General features: G+C 57.8%; 1 protein-coding gene across 3 annotated transcripts in view; it reads left to right on the top strand.

Annotated features, from left to right (window-relative positions):
- LOC100090319 (inner centromere protein) overlaps positions 1 to 16,656 on the top strand; it is a 29,987-nt gene that overhangs the window by 1,426 nt on the left and 11,905 nt on the right. Inside the window, exons 2-11 of one of the 3 annotated variants that reach the window (XM_029061222.2) lie at positions 5,286 to 5,430; positions 6,298 to 6,411; positions 8,594 to 9,357; positions 9,686 to 9,740; positions 11,678 to 11,732; positions 12,198 to 12,291; positions 13,580 to 13,631; positions 14,439 to 14,556; positions 14,675 to 14,809; positions 15,922 to 15,933. In XM_029061222.2, coding sequence (XP_028917055.1) covers positions 5,294 to 5,430; positions 6,298 to 6,411; positions 8,594 to 9,357; positions 9,686 to 9,740; positions 11,678 to 11,732; positions 12,198 to 12,291; positions 13,580 to 13,631; positions 14,439 to 14,556; positions 14,675 to 14,809; positions 15,922 to 15,933 — 1,536 coding nt within the window. In that variant the 5' untranslated portion in view covers positions 5,286 to 5,293. Of the gene's footprint in view, positions 1 to 5,278; positions 5,431 to 6,297; positions 6,412 to 8,593; positions 9,358 to 9,685; positions 9,741 to 11,677; positions 11,733 to 12,197; positions 12,292 to 13,579; positions 13,632 to 14,438; positions 14,557 to 14,674; positions 14,810 to 15,921; positions 15,934 to 16,656 lie in introns of all 3 variants that reach the window. The other 2 variants (XM_029061223.2, XM_029061224.2) reach the window with 2 other exon arrangements.

The following is a 16,656-nucleotide window of genomic DNA, read 5'->3' as shown; positions in this document are numbered from 1 at the left end:
CCACCGAGCCACGTTGCCTTTTTGATGTCAGATTGTTCTCTCCCGAGCGTACAGTGCAGTGTTTGGCGCACTGTGAGGTCGTCGTGGTCGGGGCACGTGCCTCATGTTAGATTGTACTCTGCCAAGCGTTTAGTACAGTGCTTTGCACACCGAGAGCTCGTCGTGGGCAAGGCAGGTGCCTGACGTTAGAACCTACCCTCCCGGGCGCTTAGCACAGTGCTGGGCGCACTGAGAGCGCGTCGTGGGCAGGGAACGTGTCTGTCTGCTGTTAGATCGTGCTCTCCCGAGCGTTTAGTACAGTGCTGGGCGCACTGAGAGCTCGTTAAGGACGGGGAATGTACTTGATGTTAGGTGGTTCTCCCCCGAGCGTTTAGTACAGAGCGCGGCGCGCTGAGAGCTCGTCGTGGGCGGGGAATGTGCCTGATGTTAGATCGTTCCCTCCCGAGCGTTTAGTACAGTGCTCGGCGCGCTGAGAGCGCGTCGTGGGCGGGGAATGCGTCTTTGTTGTTAGATTTTTCTCTCCCGAGCGTTTAGTACAGTGCTCGGCGCGCTGAGAGCTCACTGTGGGCGGGGAATGTGTCTTTGTTGTTAGATTTTTCTTTCCCCAGCGTTCAGTACAGCGCTCGGCGCACTGAGAACTCGTCACGGGCGGGGAACGTGCTTGATGTTAGATTGTATTCTCACAAGCGCTCAGTACAGTGCTTGGCGCACCGTGAGCTTGTTGTGGTCGGGGAATGTGCTTGATGCTAGCGTGTACTCTCCCAAGCGCTCAGCACAGTGGTTTGCCCACCGAGAGCTCGTTAATGATGATAATGTTGGTATTTGTTCAGCGCCCACCCTGTGCAGAGCACCGTTCTAAGCGCTGGGGGAGATACAGGGTCATCGGGTCGGCCCACGTGAGACTCCCGGTGAATCCCCATTTTCCAGATGAGGTCACCGAGGCCCGGGGAAGCGAAGTGACTCGCCCACGGTCCCGCAGCTGACGAGCGGCAGAGCCGGGAGTCGAACCCGTGACCTCTGACTCCGAAGCCCGGCCCCTTTCCACCGAGCCACGTCTCGTCGTGGGCGGGAGATGTGCTTGATGTCAGAGCGTGCTCTCCCGAGCGCTCAGTACGGTGCTTGGCGCACAGTCAGCGCTCAATAAATACGATTATTCATAGCGGTAGCGAGCGCGCCGTAAGCGCCATCGAACGAATGAGTGAACAGACGCGTTCCCCGCCCACAGCGTCGTAGTAAGCGGAGCCCCCGGGGGTCTGTCCGGTGGTCTCTAACCCCAGCCTTTAGCACGGGGTTCGGCGCGTCCTAAGCGTTTAACGGATACCGCGGTTGTCGCCTCCGGATTGAAAACTCGTCTGGGGCGGGGGAACGTGCCCGCCGACTGTGCGGTACTGTCCTCTCCCAAGCGCCCAGAACAGCGCTCTGCCCCTGGTAGGCGCCCAATACGGCGCTCTGCGCACAGTGAGCGCTCAATAAATACCAGCGATTCCCTTCCCCGGGCCCCCCTCCTCTCCTCACCCTCTCCTTTCCAGGAAGCGGGGAGTCCGAACCGGGGACAGGGCGACTCGATCGCTCGCGCCGTCGTCTCTAGCGGGGAGCGGGCGCCGGTTGACAGTCCGCGGTACCTGCCCCCAGCCCTCTGCGCCGGGCTCGGCCGCGTCGTAAGCGTTTAACGGATAGCGCGGTTGTTATTCCCGCCTCTAGACTGGAAGCTCGTTGCGGGCAGGGGATCCCTATGTCTACCCCAGCGCTTAGAACAGTGCTCGGCACATAGTAAGCGCTTAACAAATACCAACATTATTATTATTATTATTATTATTATTATGGGTCCGTTTCCGGTTACCCCGTGCTCCCCCAAGCGCTCCGTACCGTGTCGTGGGCGCCGTGAGCGCTCGGTAGATACCTTTAATGACCTTCTCGGGGCCCTCGCTTCCGACATTCCCCCTTTTCCCCGCCTCTCGTTCCTTCGGTCGTATTTATTGAGCGCTGGATGTGGGCAAAGCACCGTACTGAGCGCTTGGGGGAATGCAGCTTAACAGACGCATCCCCGCTCACGGCCTAGAGCTCGCTCGTTTCCGGGGGCTCGTGTGTTGCTCGTCGGTTTTTTAAAAATCCGGCCCCGCACACCAGATTGTATCCGATGGCGTCTAACCCCAGCCCTCGGCGAAGTCCTGGAGGTCGTGGGTTCGAATCCCGGCCCTGCCGCTCGTCAGCTGGGTGACCGTGGGCGAGCCGCTAACCTGGGCCCCGGTTCCCTCGTCTGGAAAATGGGGGTGAAGACTGGGAGCCTCACGTGGGACCACAATGCTCTGCACATAGCAAGCGCTCAACCAACGCCCGCTCCCCCCCCTCCATCGTCGGCTTTTCACCGAACGCCGCGGTGGTCATTCTTCCCTTCCCGGGGCCCCTGCTTCCAGCCTTGCCCTTCCTAAACCGGACCCGACGGTTGGGCATTAAGTTGTTGCACGGAGGGAAGGCCGTGACCAGACCCGTCCCCTTCCCGGGGCTCTGTCGAGGCCCGGGAAAGGTGCGGGAAACCTTCCCGGCTTTGCAAGCGGACGTTGGCGCTGATTCGGGCAGAGCCTTCAGCGACTCGACGGGTGACGACGCGTTTGAGCGTTTGAAAAATAATAACAGTAATGTTGGTATTTGTTAAGCGCTTCCTACGTGCAGAGCGCCGTTCTAAGCGCTGGGGGAGATACAGGGTCATCGGGTCGTCCCGCGTGAGGCTCCCGGCCTTAAACCCCATTTTACGGGTGAGGTGACTGAGGCCCACAGTCCCACAGCCGACGAGCGGCAGAGCCGGGAGTCGAACTCATGACCTGACTCCCAAGCCCAGGCTCTTTTCCACCGAGCCATCACCGAGGCACCCGGGCCCGTGGGTTCCGTAGTCGGATAGAGCCGCCTAAAAGTCTCTCCGAGATAACTTTTTTTTTTTTTTGGATCCTCCTCCTCGCGTAAAATAACTTTCTGTGGTAAATGATTTTGCTTTCTCCCCCTCCTTGCCGTCGTCTGGTCACGGGAGCTTAACGTCCCCGGGACGGCGTTTTCCTTTAATAAACCGATCGGTTGGTGTTTCGTTGAGCTGTAACCCAAGGGATCGCCTCCCCCAAGTTACGTGGGGGTCCCAACGGTCAAGGCGGTGTATCTCTGCGAAGGAAAGAGATTACGGAATGGATGGAGGGGCGATCTGAAAGCTTGTGAAATCCCTTACGGTTTAGCTCTCTGTTTCCCCTCCGAATCTGAAAGCTTGTGAAATCCCTTACGGTTTAGCTCTCTGTTTCCCCTCCTATCTGTTCGATTGGACCGGGCGCCCGTCGAAGGGCAGGGACCGTCTCTATCCGTTCCCGATTTGTCCATTCCAAGCGCTTAGTACGGTGCTCTGCACGTAGTAAGCGCTCAATAAATGCTATTGAATGAAAATTGGCGGGAAGCCGAGTCCCTGGGCTGTATCTGTTTACTGTTCTCTCGTGCCCTCCCAAGCGCTTAGTCCAGTGCTCCGCACGCAGTGAGCGCTCAGTGAATGTGATCGAGTGAACGTGGGAGTGTTTGCGGGATTCCAAAACCGTCCAAGTGTCAGGGAGCCGGAATTTTACAGGCCTGAAACCAATCTGGATATGTGACTGTTTTAGTTGACTTTTTCCCTCTGTTTTACCGGTGCGCGGTGCTGCTTTTTTCCCATCCCTTATAAATAAGATGACGGACCGGTGAAGGACGGGAAGGCCCTCCAGCTAGGAGGACACGCTGGCAGGGAGGGAAGGAGGAGGTCGGTCAGGTCTCCCACCCTCTCCCTCCTCAGCTGAGTGAAAAACAATATTTCTGTGTTAGGGTCTCTCTTTCGAGCGGTGGGTCTTTCCGTGGTCATTCTCACCCCGACCCCTTCTGACTGTCTTGTCTTCCCCTACTTTTTACAGAGGTATTTCCCTCTGTTCCCAACTAATGCCCGATGAGAGCCCGGATCTGCAGAACTGACCGCTAATGGCCCGGGGAAGCTTTCTGAATAATGGGAGTCCGGTTAAAATGATGTGGAGGAATGGGGATGAAACGCCAAGAGGCAGAAGATCAAGAAGAGGTCATTTGCCAGAGTCTCAGATCGGAGTCGGGGGCCGGGGGGGGGGGGGGGGGGACGACCGGGGGGGGGGAGAGAGGAGGAGCGGAGGCTTTTTGGGAAGTAGAGAAGCAAGAAAAGGGCCTTATTCCTCTTTTAAAACCACTCAGGTTGCTGCGCTTTTACGGTGGCCCTAGTTTGAATTTCCCAAGCCTAAATTCCACCTTTCCAATACTCCCTCCCAATCCTCTGGACCGGATTTCTCTAGTGTTTGCCCTGGTTTATTCGCGTGTTGGGCGTGTCCTGATGATAATCGTAATATTAATCGGTGGGTTTGTCAGGCACTTGGTATGTGCCGAACACTCTACTGAGCACCGGGGTGGATATAAGATGATCAGGGGGCCCCCGTGGGGGCTCCCAGTCCAAGTAGGGGGGAGAACAGACACTGAATCTGGCAGTTGAGGGAACTAAGGGGTAAATAAGTGACTGGCGCAAGGTCACGCAGCAGGCGGAACTGGGGTTAGGACTCGGGTCCTCCGCCTCCCAGACCCGTTGCTTCTCTCCCCCACTCCGCACTCTTGCTTCACGTCATCCTCTCCCGTCACGGGGCTGACCGGAGGAAACAGACATCAGGTTAAGGGGCGTTACCTTTGGAAAACCAGAGGCCGCAGAAGAGGAGACATGGTCAACTGTACGTCGCATCAGTCGATAGTATTACTGAGTGCTTACCGTTTCGGGACGTACCGCGGGATGTTACGGGGTGGCTTAAGCTTTCCCGCCTCCTCCGCGTTCCCTCCGCGGGAAAGGCCCTCGAGGGCCAGGGTGGGAAGGGGGAGGCTACGGAGATGTCGGCCGGGTGTCGCTTTAATGATAATAATAATAATGTTGGTATTTGTTAAGCGCTTACTATGTGCAGAGCACCGTTCTAAGCGCTGGGGTAGACATAGGGGAATCAGGTTGTCCCACATAGGGGCTCACAGTCTTAATCCCCATTTTACAGATGAGGGAACTGAGGCCCAGTGAAGTGACTTGCCCACAGTCACACAGCTGACAAGTGGCAGAGCTGGGATTCGAACTCATGACCTCTGACTCCAAAGCCCATGCTCTTTCCACTGAGCCACGCTGCTTCTGCACGGGATGAGGTGGGTGGGTGGGTTTTTTTTGCTCGGTCTAAAGCCCAGTGTCCTCTTGGCGGTGAGGGTCCCGATCTCATACCGCCTCGTTCTCTTTGAGGTTGCAGGTAGAACCATGGGGACCACCGAAGAGCTCATGTCCCTCTTCGAGGTCAGCAACAACAAACTGATGGAGTTTTTGCTCAACGTGGAGAACAGGGACCTGGTGTGGCTCCGGGAAATCGAGCAGGAGGCCGTGAAGATGTTCTCCAGGTAAGGCGGAAAACCAGGCAGGGTTTGGCGTGAAGGGGGACGGGGTCTTCGGAGAGGCGGGACCGAAACGTAGCCCGTCGAAGCCGGCGGATACCCCTGGCGTCCTCTAAATGAAACTGAAGTTTCGTCAGGGGAATGCCTTGAAAGTTTGGCACTTGTTCTTCTTCTGTGGGAGCGCTGTCGGCCGGGGGGGGCCTCGGAGGCATCTCTGCTTCAGGCGCGTTATGAAGCCGGAGCAGTTGCAGCATTTTTCAGTTGCCCGGCAATTAGTCGGACGTCGTCCCACCCTCCTGAAGCTGTGGGCCCGGGGGAGGAGCAGCCCAGGTGGGACGTCGTAAGGCGTCGGCGTGTGTGGGCCGGGGTCCGGAGGTCCAGAACGGTCCATGGTCATTCTCGATTTCAAAGTCCTCTGGGAAACTTGGGTGGGTCTGGGCCCCTCTCCCCCCTCCCAGTTCCATAGTCCTAGAAGTGCCCAGGACTTTGAATCACCTGAGACCCCTGGGCCTCCCCCTCTCTTTCCCCACCAATTTTTTTCTGGTGTGGGAGGCCAGAAAAAGCTCAACCCCTCGGAATCCTTTGGGCTCGCAGGTCCGTTGTCACCCCGGAGGCCGGCACCCGCCGCAAAAGGAACCGAACGCCTCAGGGGAGCCGTGGCCCGAACCCTGGTGGCACCAGACCCGCTCCTCAAGCGCGGGGGGGGGGTCAGCGGTCAGGCGACGGCTCGCCGGGTCCGGCCGTTCCTTTAGGCCAGTCTGCCCAGCGGGGCGTCCTGGTCAAGCTAATCCTCGGACTCCCGCTCCTTGGGGAACCGTCGGCCCCTGGGAGGCTCCCCGGGGGTGCTTAGTTCCTTTCCCGTGTGCCTTAAAGTGACTTCAGAACTGAACCCGAGTTGATGCCCAAAACCCCGTCGCAGAAGAACCGCCGGAAGAAGAAACGGTTCTCTGTGATTCGGGATGAAAACAGAGACCCAACCAGGAAAAGGTAAGGGAGTCCTCGCTCTTTCCGGAGGCGTCGTTCGGTCTCGTGGGAATACAGAGAGTCACGATACGTGAGAGTGATGATGATAATAATAATAATGGTGGTATTTTTGAAACACTTACTGTGTGCCAAGCCCTGAACTAAGCACCGGGGTAGCCAAGCTGATCAATTTGGACCCTGAGTCCACACGGAGCTTATAGTCTTAATCCCCGTTTTACAGATGAAGAAACTGAGACACAGAGATTGAGGTGATCGCCCAAGGTCACACAGCAGACAAGCGGGCGGTCAAGCTGGGATTAGAACCCAGGTCCTCTGACTCCCAGGCCCGTGCTCTTCCCCCGAGGTCACGCTGCTTCTAAAAACAAAAATTTAACCGGACCGGTAAATAGTTAAGCGGCAGCCTATTAAATAACGAGTCGATTTAAATGATTATCAGGGATTTCGTTGGTCCTTCTGCTTGCCGTATGACTGTGGTAAAGATGCAGGAAAGCGCAACGTCATTCGTTCATTCATTCATTCAATAGTATTTATTGAGCGCTTACTATGTGCAGAGCACTGTACTAAGCGCTTGGGATGAACAAGTCGGCAACAGATAGAGACGGTCCCCGCCGTTCGACGGGCTCACGGTCTGATCGGGGGAGACGGACAGACGAGAACGATGGCGATTAAATAGAGTCGAGGGGAAGAACGTCTCCTAAAAACGACGGCGACTAAATAGAATCGAGGCGATGTACGATTCATTAACAAAATAAATAGGGTAACGGAAATATATACAGTCGAGCGGACGAGTACGGTGCCGTGGGGATGGGAAGGGAGAGGGGGAGGAGCAGAGGGAGATGGGGGGAAAAGAGGGTTTAGCTGCGGAGAGGTGAAGGGGGGGTGGCAGAGGGAGTAGAGGGAGAAGAGGAGCTCGGTCTGGGAAGGCCTCTCGGAGGAGGTGAGTTTTAAGTAGGGTTTTGAAGAGGGGAAGAGAATCGGTTTGGCGGAGGTGAGGAGGGAGGGCGTTCCGGGAGGACGCGGCCCGGGGTCGACGGCGGGACGGGCGAGACCGAGGGACGGCGAGGAGGTGGGCGGCGGAGGAGCGGAGCGTGCGGGGTGGCCGGTGGGAAGAGAGAAGGGAGGAGAGGTAGGAGGGGGCGAGGTGACGGAGAGCCTCGAAGCCTAGAGTGAGGAGTTTTTGTTTGGAGCGGAGGTCGACGGGCAACCGCTGGAGTTGTTTGAGAAGGGGAGTGACACGCCCAGATGGTTTCTGCGGGGAGATGAGCCGGGCGGCGGAGTGAAGAATAGACCGGAGCGGGGCGAGAGAGGAGGAAGGGAGGTCAGAGAGAAGGCCGACGCGGTAGTCTAGCCGGGATTTAACGAGAGCCCGTAACGGTAAGGTAGCCGTTTGGGTGGAGAGGAAAGGGCGGATGTCAAATAGTGGGATCCGGCAGTAAGCTATCGTGAGACGGCAGGGGAGGTTAATGGTATTTATGGAGCACTGAAGTGTGTGGGCAGATCTCTGTATTAAGTGCTTGGGAGGCTACAAAAAATGGAGGTGACGGACGCGATCCCCGTCCCCAAGACGTTTACGGTCTGGAACGGAAAAAGCCCGGGCCGGAGAGGCGGGACCTTCCTTCTAATTCCGGCTCCTCCGCTAACCTACCTATGTGACCTCGGGGAGTCACCGAACTATATTATGCCTCAGTTACCTCATCTGTAAAATGGGGATTAAAGCCCCGAGCCCCACGCGGTACGTGGACCGCGTCCGACGTGATCGCCGGAATTGTACTTTCCAGGCGCTTAGTACGGTGCTCCGCACGCAGTAAGCGCCCGATAAATACGATCGAATGAATGAATGACCTTGTATCTACCCCGGTGCTCAGTTCAGAGCCCGACACCTAGGAAGCGCTTACCCGAAGGCAAAAAGAGAAGGGAGGTGGTAACCGTGGTCCAGCCGAAGCCTTGCAGAGGTCGGAAGGTCAAGAGGTGCTATCGAAACAGTCCTGGGTGCCGCAGGTTCAAAATGCGGGAGCAAAGGGGCGGTCTTTAGGTGCTCACGGTGGGGAATCCCCCTGTCCTATCAGCCAGGCCGGCTCATAAAGGTGGAGCTTCCCGGCAGATTTCACTTTTGAACCCAGTTACTTTCTGATACCCCTGTGTGAAGCAAGCCCTGGGCCTAACGGTTCTGCTTTGTCCTCGGAAGGTTGTCCAAAAAGAGAAACCGGAGGCAAAGTTCTGCCAGGCGCCGTCAGAGTAAAGAGGAGCTGAATAAGCTCACCTTGGCGTTGGTGGGAGAGAACGCCCTTCCTCCCCGGGTGACCCGATCCAAAGCCGCCTTGCTCCCCGAGTCGCCCCCGGTCCCGAAGCCGAAGAACCTCCTGCTGCCCTTCGTGGAGATCAGCAACAGTGTCCGCAGGAGCGCCGAGCTGTACCTGAAGGCCCAGGCGCCCAGGCTAGAGGAGCCCTCCGGCGTCATCGAGATTGCGTCGGAAGACGAGGCGAGCCCTGAGACCGAGGGGAGCCAGAGACTCGAGTCGGTGACGGCGGCCTCCCCGCCGGGCCTCCCCGAGGTCCCGGAGAAGAAGGCGTCCGGGGAGGGACGGGCGGCCTCCAAGCTCAAGATCGCCAAGGCGGGGCCGTCTCCCCCGCCGGCCGGGCCCGGGGTCCCCCCCGGCTGGGCGGCGGACGGTTGCCCCCGGTCCCCGGAGCGGGGCCGGGATTCGGGGACCGGGCCCGCTCGGGACGACGGGGAGGACCCCCGGACGCCCACGGGCTCCAGGTCGGACCGGCGGTCCGTGCGGCGGAGCCTGGTGGGCCGCCCGTCCCGGGCCCGCCGCGGCAGGACCTCCCCGGCCGAGAAGCACTCGCTGGCTGCCAAGAGGGAGAGCGGGATCCGCGGGTCCGTCGGCAGGTCCGCCGGCAAGAAGAAGGCCGCCCGGGAGTCGGCGGTCGCCAACCGCGTCGTCTGTAAGCGCTGGGGCCCGGCGGCGGGGAGGCTCACCCCCCTCTGTACCCACTGCGGGGTGGAACCGAGGTAGAGAGCTGCGGGCCCGGGATCAGGGCACCGTGTCTGTCTCCGGCCGGGACCCTCTCCCTGGCGTGAGGAGGCCCCCGGACGGGGTGGGAGGCGAGGGGCCGGCGGGTCGGGCCGCGGCTCGCCCGCTAGCGAGGATGCAAGTCCCGAGAGAGCTCGCCGGCCGGACCCGGGTGTCGTCCGCGACCGGGGGCCCGCTGGACGCCTCTGCCCTCTCGGCCGCCGGTTCCGCTCACGCTTGTCTTGTTTTTGCCCCCGCAGGTCGCAGCTACTTAGAGAGGCTTCTGCACAAAGACGTGCCCACCACCCAAGTCGGGTGAGGTCGCTTCCCCCGGCAATTAATAATAATAACGTTGGTATTTGTTAGGTGCTTACTATGTGCAGAGCACCGTTCCAGGCGCCGGGGTAGACACCGGGTAATCAGGTTGTCCCACGTGAGGCTCACGGGGTAACTGAGGCACCGAGAAGTGAAGCGACCTGCCCGCAGTCACACAGCCGACGGGTGGCAGAGCCGGAGTTCGAACCCATGACTTCTGACTCCCAGGCCCGGGCTCTTTCCACTGAGCCACGCTGCTTCAGAGGAGGGAGGGACACGCTCTCCTTGTTTTTCATGGGATCTAAGTGCTCACTGTGTGCCAGACACTAAGTGCTGGAGTAGATGTGCCTCGGTGACCTCACCTGTAGATTGGGGATTGAGACTGTGAGCCCCGCCTGGGACGCGGACTGCGTCCGATCGGATTAACTCACGTCTAGCCCAGTGCTCCGTACGTTGCTCGGCCCACGGTAAGCACTTAATACTTATCATTTAAAAGGGAAAAAGAAAATAAGTCGAGTTCCTGGCCCAAATGAGCCTCACGGTCTAAGTAGGAGGGAGAAGGGGTAGTGAATCCCCCTTTTACAGATGAGGAAACTGGGGCCCAGAAGTGAAGTGACTTTCCCAAGGTCGCCCAGCCGGCAAGTCGTGGAGCTGGTGGGGTGGTGGGCTTCTGCCTGAACCGGGCGTACTTCCGAACTCCCGTGAGGTGCTAGTGACAGATGGAAATAGCCGAGACCCGTGAAGTTGGGCCATTCCGTCCTGACGGGAGAAGTTCCTGACAGTGACCGGCTCTTTCTTCTCTCTTTCTTTACCACCTCCCCCCGACCCGGCCCTTTCAGAGCCGGGAAGCATCCGGGGCTTGACCGAGACTTTGAGATTCAATCGCGACGGGGTGGATGGAGCCCGGGCCCGGGAGTCAGGAGGTCATGGGTTCTGATCCCGGCTCTGCCCCCCGTCTGCCGTGTGACGTTGGGCAGGTCGCTCCACTTCCCCGGGCCTCGGTTCCCTCGTCTGTAAAATGGGGGGGGTTGAGACCGTGAGCCCCATCTGGGACGTGGACTGTGTCCAGCCCGATTTGCTTACAGTCACCCCACTGCTTACCGAAGTGCCTGGCCCTTAGTAAGCGCTTAACAAATACCATGAATGTTGTTGCTGTTGTTATTAATAATCAATCAGTGGTATCTACTGAGTGCTTACCGTGTGCAGAGCACTGGACTAAGCATATACAGTAGAGTTATCAGGACTAGCATGCTCTCGATGATGAGACTTGTGGTATTCATTAAGTGCTTACTGTGTGCCAGGCACTGTACTAAACCCTGGGAGGGTTCGAATCCCGGCTCTGCCACTTGTCAGCTGGGTGACCGTGGGCAAGTCACTTCCCTTCTCTGGGCCTCGGTTCCCTCATCTGTCAGATGGGGGTGAAGACTGTGAGCCTCGCGTGGGACAATATGATGACCCTGTATCTGCCCCGGCGCTTAGAACAGTGCTCTGCACATGGTAAGCGCTTAACAAGTACCGACATTATCATACAAGCAAATAGCATTGGACGGATCCCTGTCCCGCGTGGGGCTCACGGTTTTAATCCCCATTTTTACAGATGCAGTAACCGAGAGGCTGATGATAATATATAATGAGGGTATTTAAGTGCTTTCTCTGTGCCAAGCACCGTTCTGAGCGCTGGGGCGGATACGTGGTCATCAGGTTGCCCCCCGTGGGGCTCGCGGCCTTCGTCCCCGTTGGACAGATGAGGGAACCGGGGGGCAGAATGAAGCGACGCGCCTAAGTCACCCAGCGGACGAGGGGCGGGGGCGGGGGATTAGAACCCAAGACCTTCCGACTCCCAGGCCCGCCCTCTGTCCGTTGGGCCCCACTGCTTCCCCGTGTGCTGTCTGGGTCGCTGTAGGATTCCGCCTCAGGGTGTGTGTGTTCCCTTTCAGGGCCGAAGAAGGGCCAGGGGAGGAACCCCGACCCGCCAAGGAGGCCGAGAAGGAGGTGAGTCCCGCCTTCTGCCGTGAGCTCTGAGCTGGAACGGCGACAGAACCTTGAGCCTCCTGGACCGGCCGTCTCAGACCCCGCGTTGCGACTCGTCCGGGGATGTGGCTCTCCAGGGGCCGCGCCTGGCCTGACCCCCGGAAGGAGCCTCGGGTGCCATTTGGATGGCTGACTTTCCAATTATAAGAATAAGCGTGGCGTCTGTTAAGCGCTTGCAGCGGGCCGAGCGCCGTACCGTCCGAGATAATCAGATTCCACGTGGGGCTGGCGGTCCGAGCCGGGGGGGGGGGGGGCGGGGGCGGGAGGAAAGCGGTGACGATCCCAGCGCTCCGGGCGGCGAGGGAAGATGGTTTCTGCCCGTGGGTGGGGGGCAGAACCGGGAGGGGCGGACTGGGATGGGGAGGGGAGTCTCTTTTTAAAATAGCGACCCTAAACCGACGGCCCCCGCCCCCGTTCTTCCCGCAGGACGCGGAGGGGACCCGGCGCACCTTGCGCTCTCGGAATGCTAACAAGATCGCCATCGGCACCCCAGAGGCCCGGCTCGAGGCTAACGACAAAAGTAAGTCCGGGCGGGGAACCGGCAGCGCGGCCCGGTGGCGAGGGTACCGGCTTGGGAGTCAGAGGAGGGGGGTTCTGATCTAATCTCCGCCACCTGTCTGCTGTGTGGCCTCGGCTCGCTTCGCTTCTCTCTGCCCCCGTTCCCTCATCTGTAAAATGGGGTTTCGGACTGTGAGCCCCACATGGGGCAGGGACTGCGTCCAACCTGATTACCTTGTATCTGGTCCAGTGCTTAGGACGGTGCTCGGTATACCTAATAAGCACTTAACGAGTACAGTTATTATTATTCGTTCCTGACCGGTCGACAGGTCCTGACCCGACCTGTTCCTCGACGGTCGTGACCTGTCAAGGAGGTAGCCGTCGTTCGTCCAACCGTCTCGTTTCTCTTGTTGGAAACATTCATTTCATGAATTCATTCAGTCTCATCCGTTGAGTGCTTACTGGGTGCAGAACGCTGGACTGAGTGCCTGGGAGAGTACGCTGTAGCAATAAGCAGACACGTTCCCTGCCCTCGGTGAGCTGCCAGTCTGGGGATGTAGAGATGAGAAACAGCGTGGCTTGGTGGAGAGAGCGCCGGCTTGGGAGTCAGAGGACGTGGGTTCTGATCCCCGGCCCCGCCGCTTGTCCGCTGTGTGACCTCGGGCGAGTCACGTCACTTTTCGGTGCCGCGGTTACCTCACCTGTGAAATGGAGATTAAAAGTGTGAGCCCCACGTGGGACAACCTGATTACCCTGTATCCACCCCAGCACTTAGAACGGTGCTTGGCACAGAGTAAGCGCTTAACAGATACCGTAATTATCATCGTTAGAGATGCGGGCTCGGAGGGGTCAGTGGTCTGAACCGATAACGGTGTTGCTCTGGTTGTTATGATGCTGCTACTCTGTCCCTGCATGTCGTCTTGATCTGTGACTTAATGAAGCAGAGCGGATTAGTGGATAGAGCACGGGCCTAGAAATAAGAAGGACCTGGGTTTTGATACTGGCTCCGCCACTTGTCTGCTGTGCGACCTTCCCTTCTGTGCCTCAGTTACCGCATCTGTAAAGTGGGGATTAGAGACAGTGAGCCCCATGTGGGATATGGACCGTGTCCATCTTGATTATTCTGCGTCTATCCCGGGGCTTAGAAGAGAGCCTGTCACCTAGCAAACGCTTAACAAATACCGGTTTTAAAAAAAAAAAACCCAGCAGACTCGACATCTACTCCGTTTAGAGGTTCGGTCGTAAGACTGGTATTGGCGGGCTTGTCGCGGGCGTGAGTTGGAATTCATCTGAAGCCGTTTTGTCTACAGAGGACTCGCCGGGCAGAAAGGAACAGCTCCAGGAGCCTCCTCAGAGCGTAAGGTACGTCGAAGGCCCCCGCTACGAAAGCGCCTCTCGTTGGCTTTAAAGCGCTCGACCACCTTGCCCTCTCCCACCCCGCCTTGTTAGTCTCCTACTGCAACCCAGCCTGCCCACTTCGCTCTTCTAACGCTTACCTTATCACTCTAACTCCATCTCACCTGCCTCACCGTCGACCCCTCACCCACGTCCTGCCCGGTCTCCCTCCCTCCCTCACATCCGACGCTCCTCCCCCGTTCAAAGCCTTACCGAAGGCACATCTCCTCCAAGATCAGCCTGATGAGCCCCCCTTTCCTCTTCTCCCACTCCCCTGTGCGTCGTCCTGACTTGCTCCCTTTATTCATTCCCCCTCCCAGCCCCACAGCGCTTATGGACGTTACTGTCATTTATTTATGTATATTACTGTCTGTCTCCCCCTCTGGACTGTAAGCTCGTTGTGGGCAGGGAATGTGTCCGTTTATTGTTATATTGTGCTCTCCCAAGCATTCGATACAGTGGTCTGTACGTAGTAAGCGCTCAATAAATACGATTGAATGAATGAATGAATGGGAAGGGACCAGGACAAGAGAGAAGGAAAGCAGCCTTCTGGGCTGGGCCCAGACCTGGTCGGCTGTAGGGGGCCAAAATCTCTCTCAATTCGCGCTCTGGCCGTTAATGGGTGCAAGTCGAGTGGCCTGGCTGGGCGAGTGGGGTTTTAGAGTGGTTTTCAAGGGGAGATAGAGTAGTAAAGGAAGGCGGGGGACTGGAGTCTCTGAGCCCCGGCGAGATCGAGTTGGGCCAGTGGGTGTAACGGGACCCTCCGGGTTGCAGGAGGAAGCGGAGCTATAAGCAGGCTGTGGATGACCTCTACGACGGCCAGCCCCCGGAGGACGACGAGCCTTCCCCTCCTAAGAGCAAGGCCCCATCCCCGCCCTGCCTAGCCAGCAAGGTGAGGCAGCCGCTCCCTTCCTCCCCCGATCCCAGCTAGCTTGGTCCCTGTCACACACACGCACTTTCTCTCTCTCTCTCTCTCTCTCTCTCTCTCTCTCTCTCTCTCGCGCGCGCAGGTTGTGCGTCCCCACAAGACCTTCCTGCACACGGTGCAGAAGAACCAGCTGCTCATGACTCCGACCTCGGTCAGCCGCGGCAGCGGCATCAAGTCCTTCATCAAACGCAACACCCCCCAGCGCGTGGACCCCAAGGTGAGGGATCGAGGGGGGCCACGGCGCACACCCGGGGGGTCGGCATCCCAAATCGCGGCGACTGTGCTCGGTAGAACGAGAGCGGGCAAGATTTAGGGCTCTGAGGGCCTGCTGACCTCCAGTAGGCCCAGAACAGATACCTCCCGATTAGCTCGTATCTACCCCATCGCTTAGAACAGCGCTCGACCCACAGTGTGCTGGTTTCCTGCCACTGAGTCACCACCGATACAGGATTAGGCTGGGCCAGCGGTCTTGTACCTGAATTGCGTGATTGGCTTCTGCGGGGAAAATGCAGAATTGTCACCAGGCGGCTTTAGCAAGAAATGAAAGGTACATCATTCATTCAGTAGTATTTATTGAGCGCTTACTATGTGCAGAGCACTGTACTAAGCGCTTGGAATGGACAATGCGGCGAAAGCCCCTCGTGCCCTGAGATAGCGTATCTGGGTAAAGATGACAGTTCTCGGAGTCGCATTTGATTCGGGGTTGGGGACGGCGGGATCAGCCTTAATCAGACCTCGATGGGCGGAGAGATGTCCACGGGCTGTCAGTCAGTCGAAGGTATTTATCGAGCGCTTCCTATGTGCAGAGCACTGTGCTAACCGCTAGGGAGAGTACAGTACGATAGAGGGGTGTTTGTTTTTTTATGTTATTTGTTAAGCACCATCCTAAGTGCTGGGACAGATAGAAGCTAATCAGATTCAACAAGGTCCATGTCCCACATAGGGCTCCCGATCTTAATCCCCATTTTACGGAAGTTAAACGACTTGCCCAGGGTCCCAAAGCAGACAGGTGGCAGGGCCGGGATTAGAACCCGGCTCCCCAAACTCCCAGACCTTTGCTTTAACCATTAGATCGTGCTACTTCTCTAGAATTGGTAGACACTATCATTCAGTCTGCTGGGTGGAAGCGGGGGCGAGAAGAACCAAGCGTTGCCATCCCAGGTGTGGATTCTGTGAGTCCCAAGCTGCACTCCGTGGCCAGGTCTCCGCCTTTCCACCCGGTGGAACGAGGGGAGACTAGATGGTGGGGAGGGACTGGTTCCCGGTGTATCTTTGCTGGTTGAAGGAGTAATTGTTTGTTTGGCTTTCTTCCTTATTTCCCTCACACAGTGCAGCTTTGTCGTAAGTAATGACTTTCCTCCGTTTTGGTAATGTAGCCGTACTTCGTCTGTCTACCCCAGTAGTGTTCGTAAAGCGCTTGAAGCTGACTAGTGACGTGGGGAGCAACGTAGGGAGGAGGGGATGGGAAAACGGAGCCCCCGAGCCTTCTTCGAGGTCACGTGACAGTTTGGTAGAGGGACTGGGCGTTATTTCCCTTAGCACTGTCTACACCTGAGCACAACTCTCCTTACTGGGACTGTTTCTCACTTCATTGCTGAGCACTGGCTGATTTTGTTAGTGTCTTTATTGTGCCTCAGATTACGTACCACTACGAGGCACGTGTGCGTACACGGTCACACACGTACATACCTCGCCCCACCGCCCCCACCACCCCAGGAGGCAAAATAGCTCTCCCGGATTCCAGTGATCTGATTTTTCCCCCAATTTTCACCAGTGCCACAGCTTTGAGTGATTCCCCCCCCCCCTCCAATGTGCACAGTTCTGTCTCCCTTCTCCCCGGTAGGCCTCGATAGAATCCACTTCGCTGGCGAGCTCTCTTGGAAGAGAACGAGCCCCTGATTTTCAGAGGCTCTGAGAATCCTCTCGAAACTAAACTCGGCATCCACGGAGGAAACTGGCTCTGAACGAGAGAAAGGAACCGCCTTTTTTTGAATGAGAAAAATGAAAAGGGGGAGAGGACTCTCAATTGGAGTTGAATTGGAGTCGCGTTCATTGGCTTACTGG

The sequence above is a fragment of the Ornithorhynchus anatinus genome, chromosome 3, assembly GCF_004115215.2.
Source record: "Ornithorhynchus anatinus isolate Pmale09 chromosome 3, mOrnAna1.pri.v4, whole genome shotgun sequence".
NCBI classification, from domain to species: domain Eukaryota; kingdom Metazoa; phylum Chordata; class Mammalia; order Monotremata; family Ornithorhynchidae; genus Ornithorhynchus; species Ornithorhynchus anatinus.
Note: the sequence above shows the minus strand (reverse complement) of the source record. Positions and strands in the feature narration are given on the sequence as shown.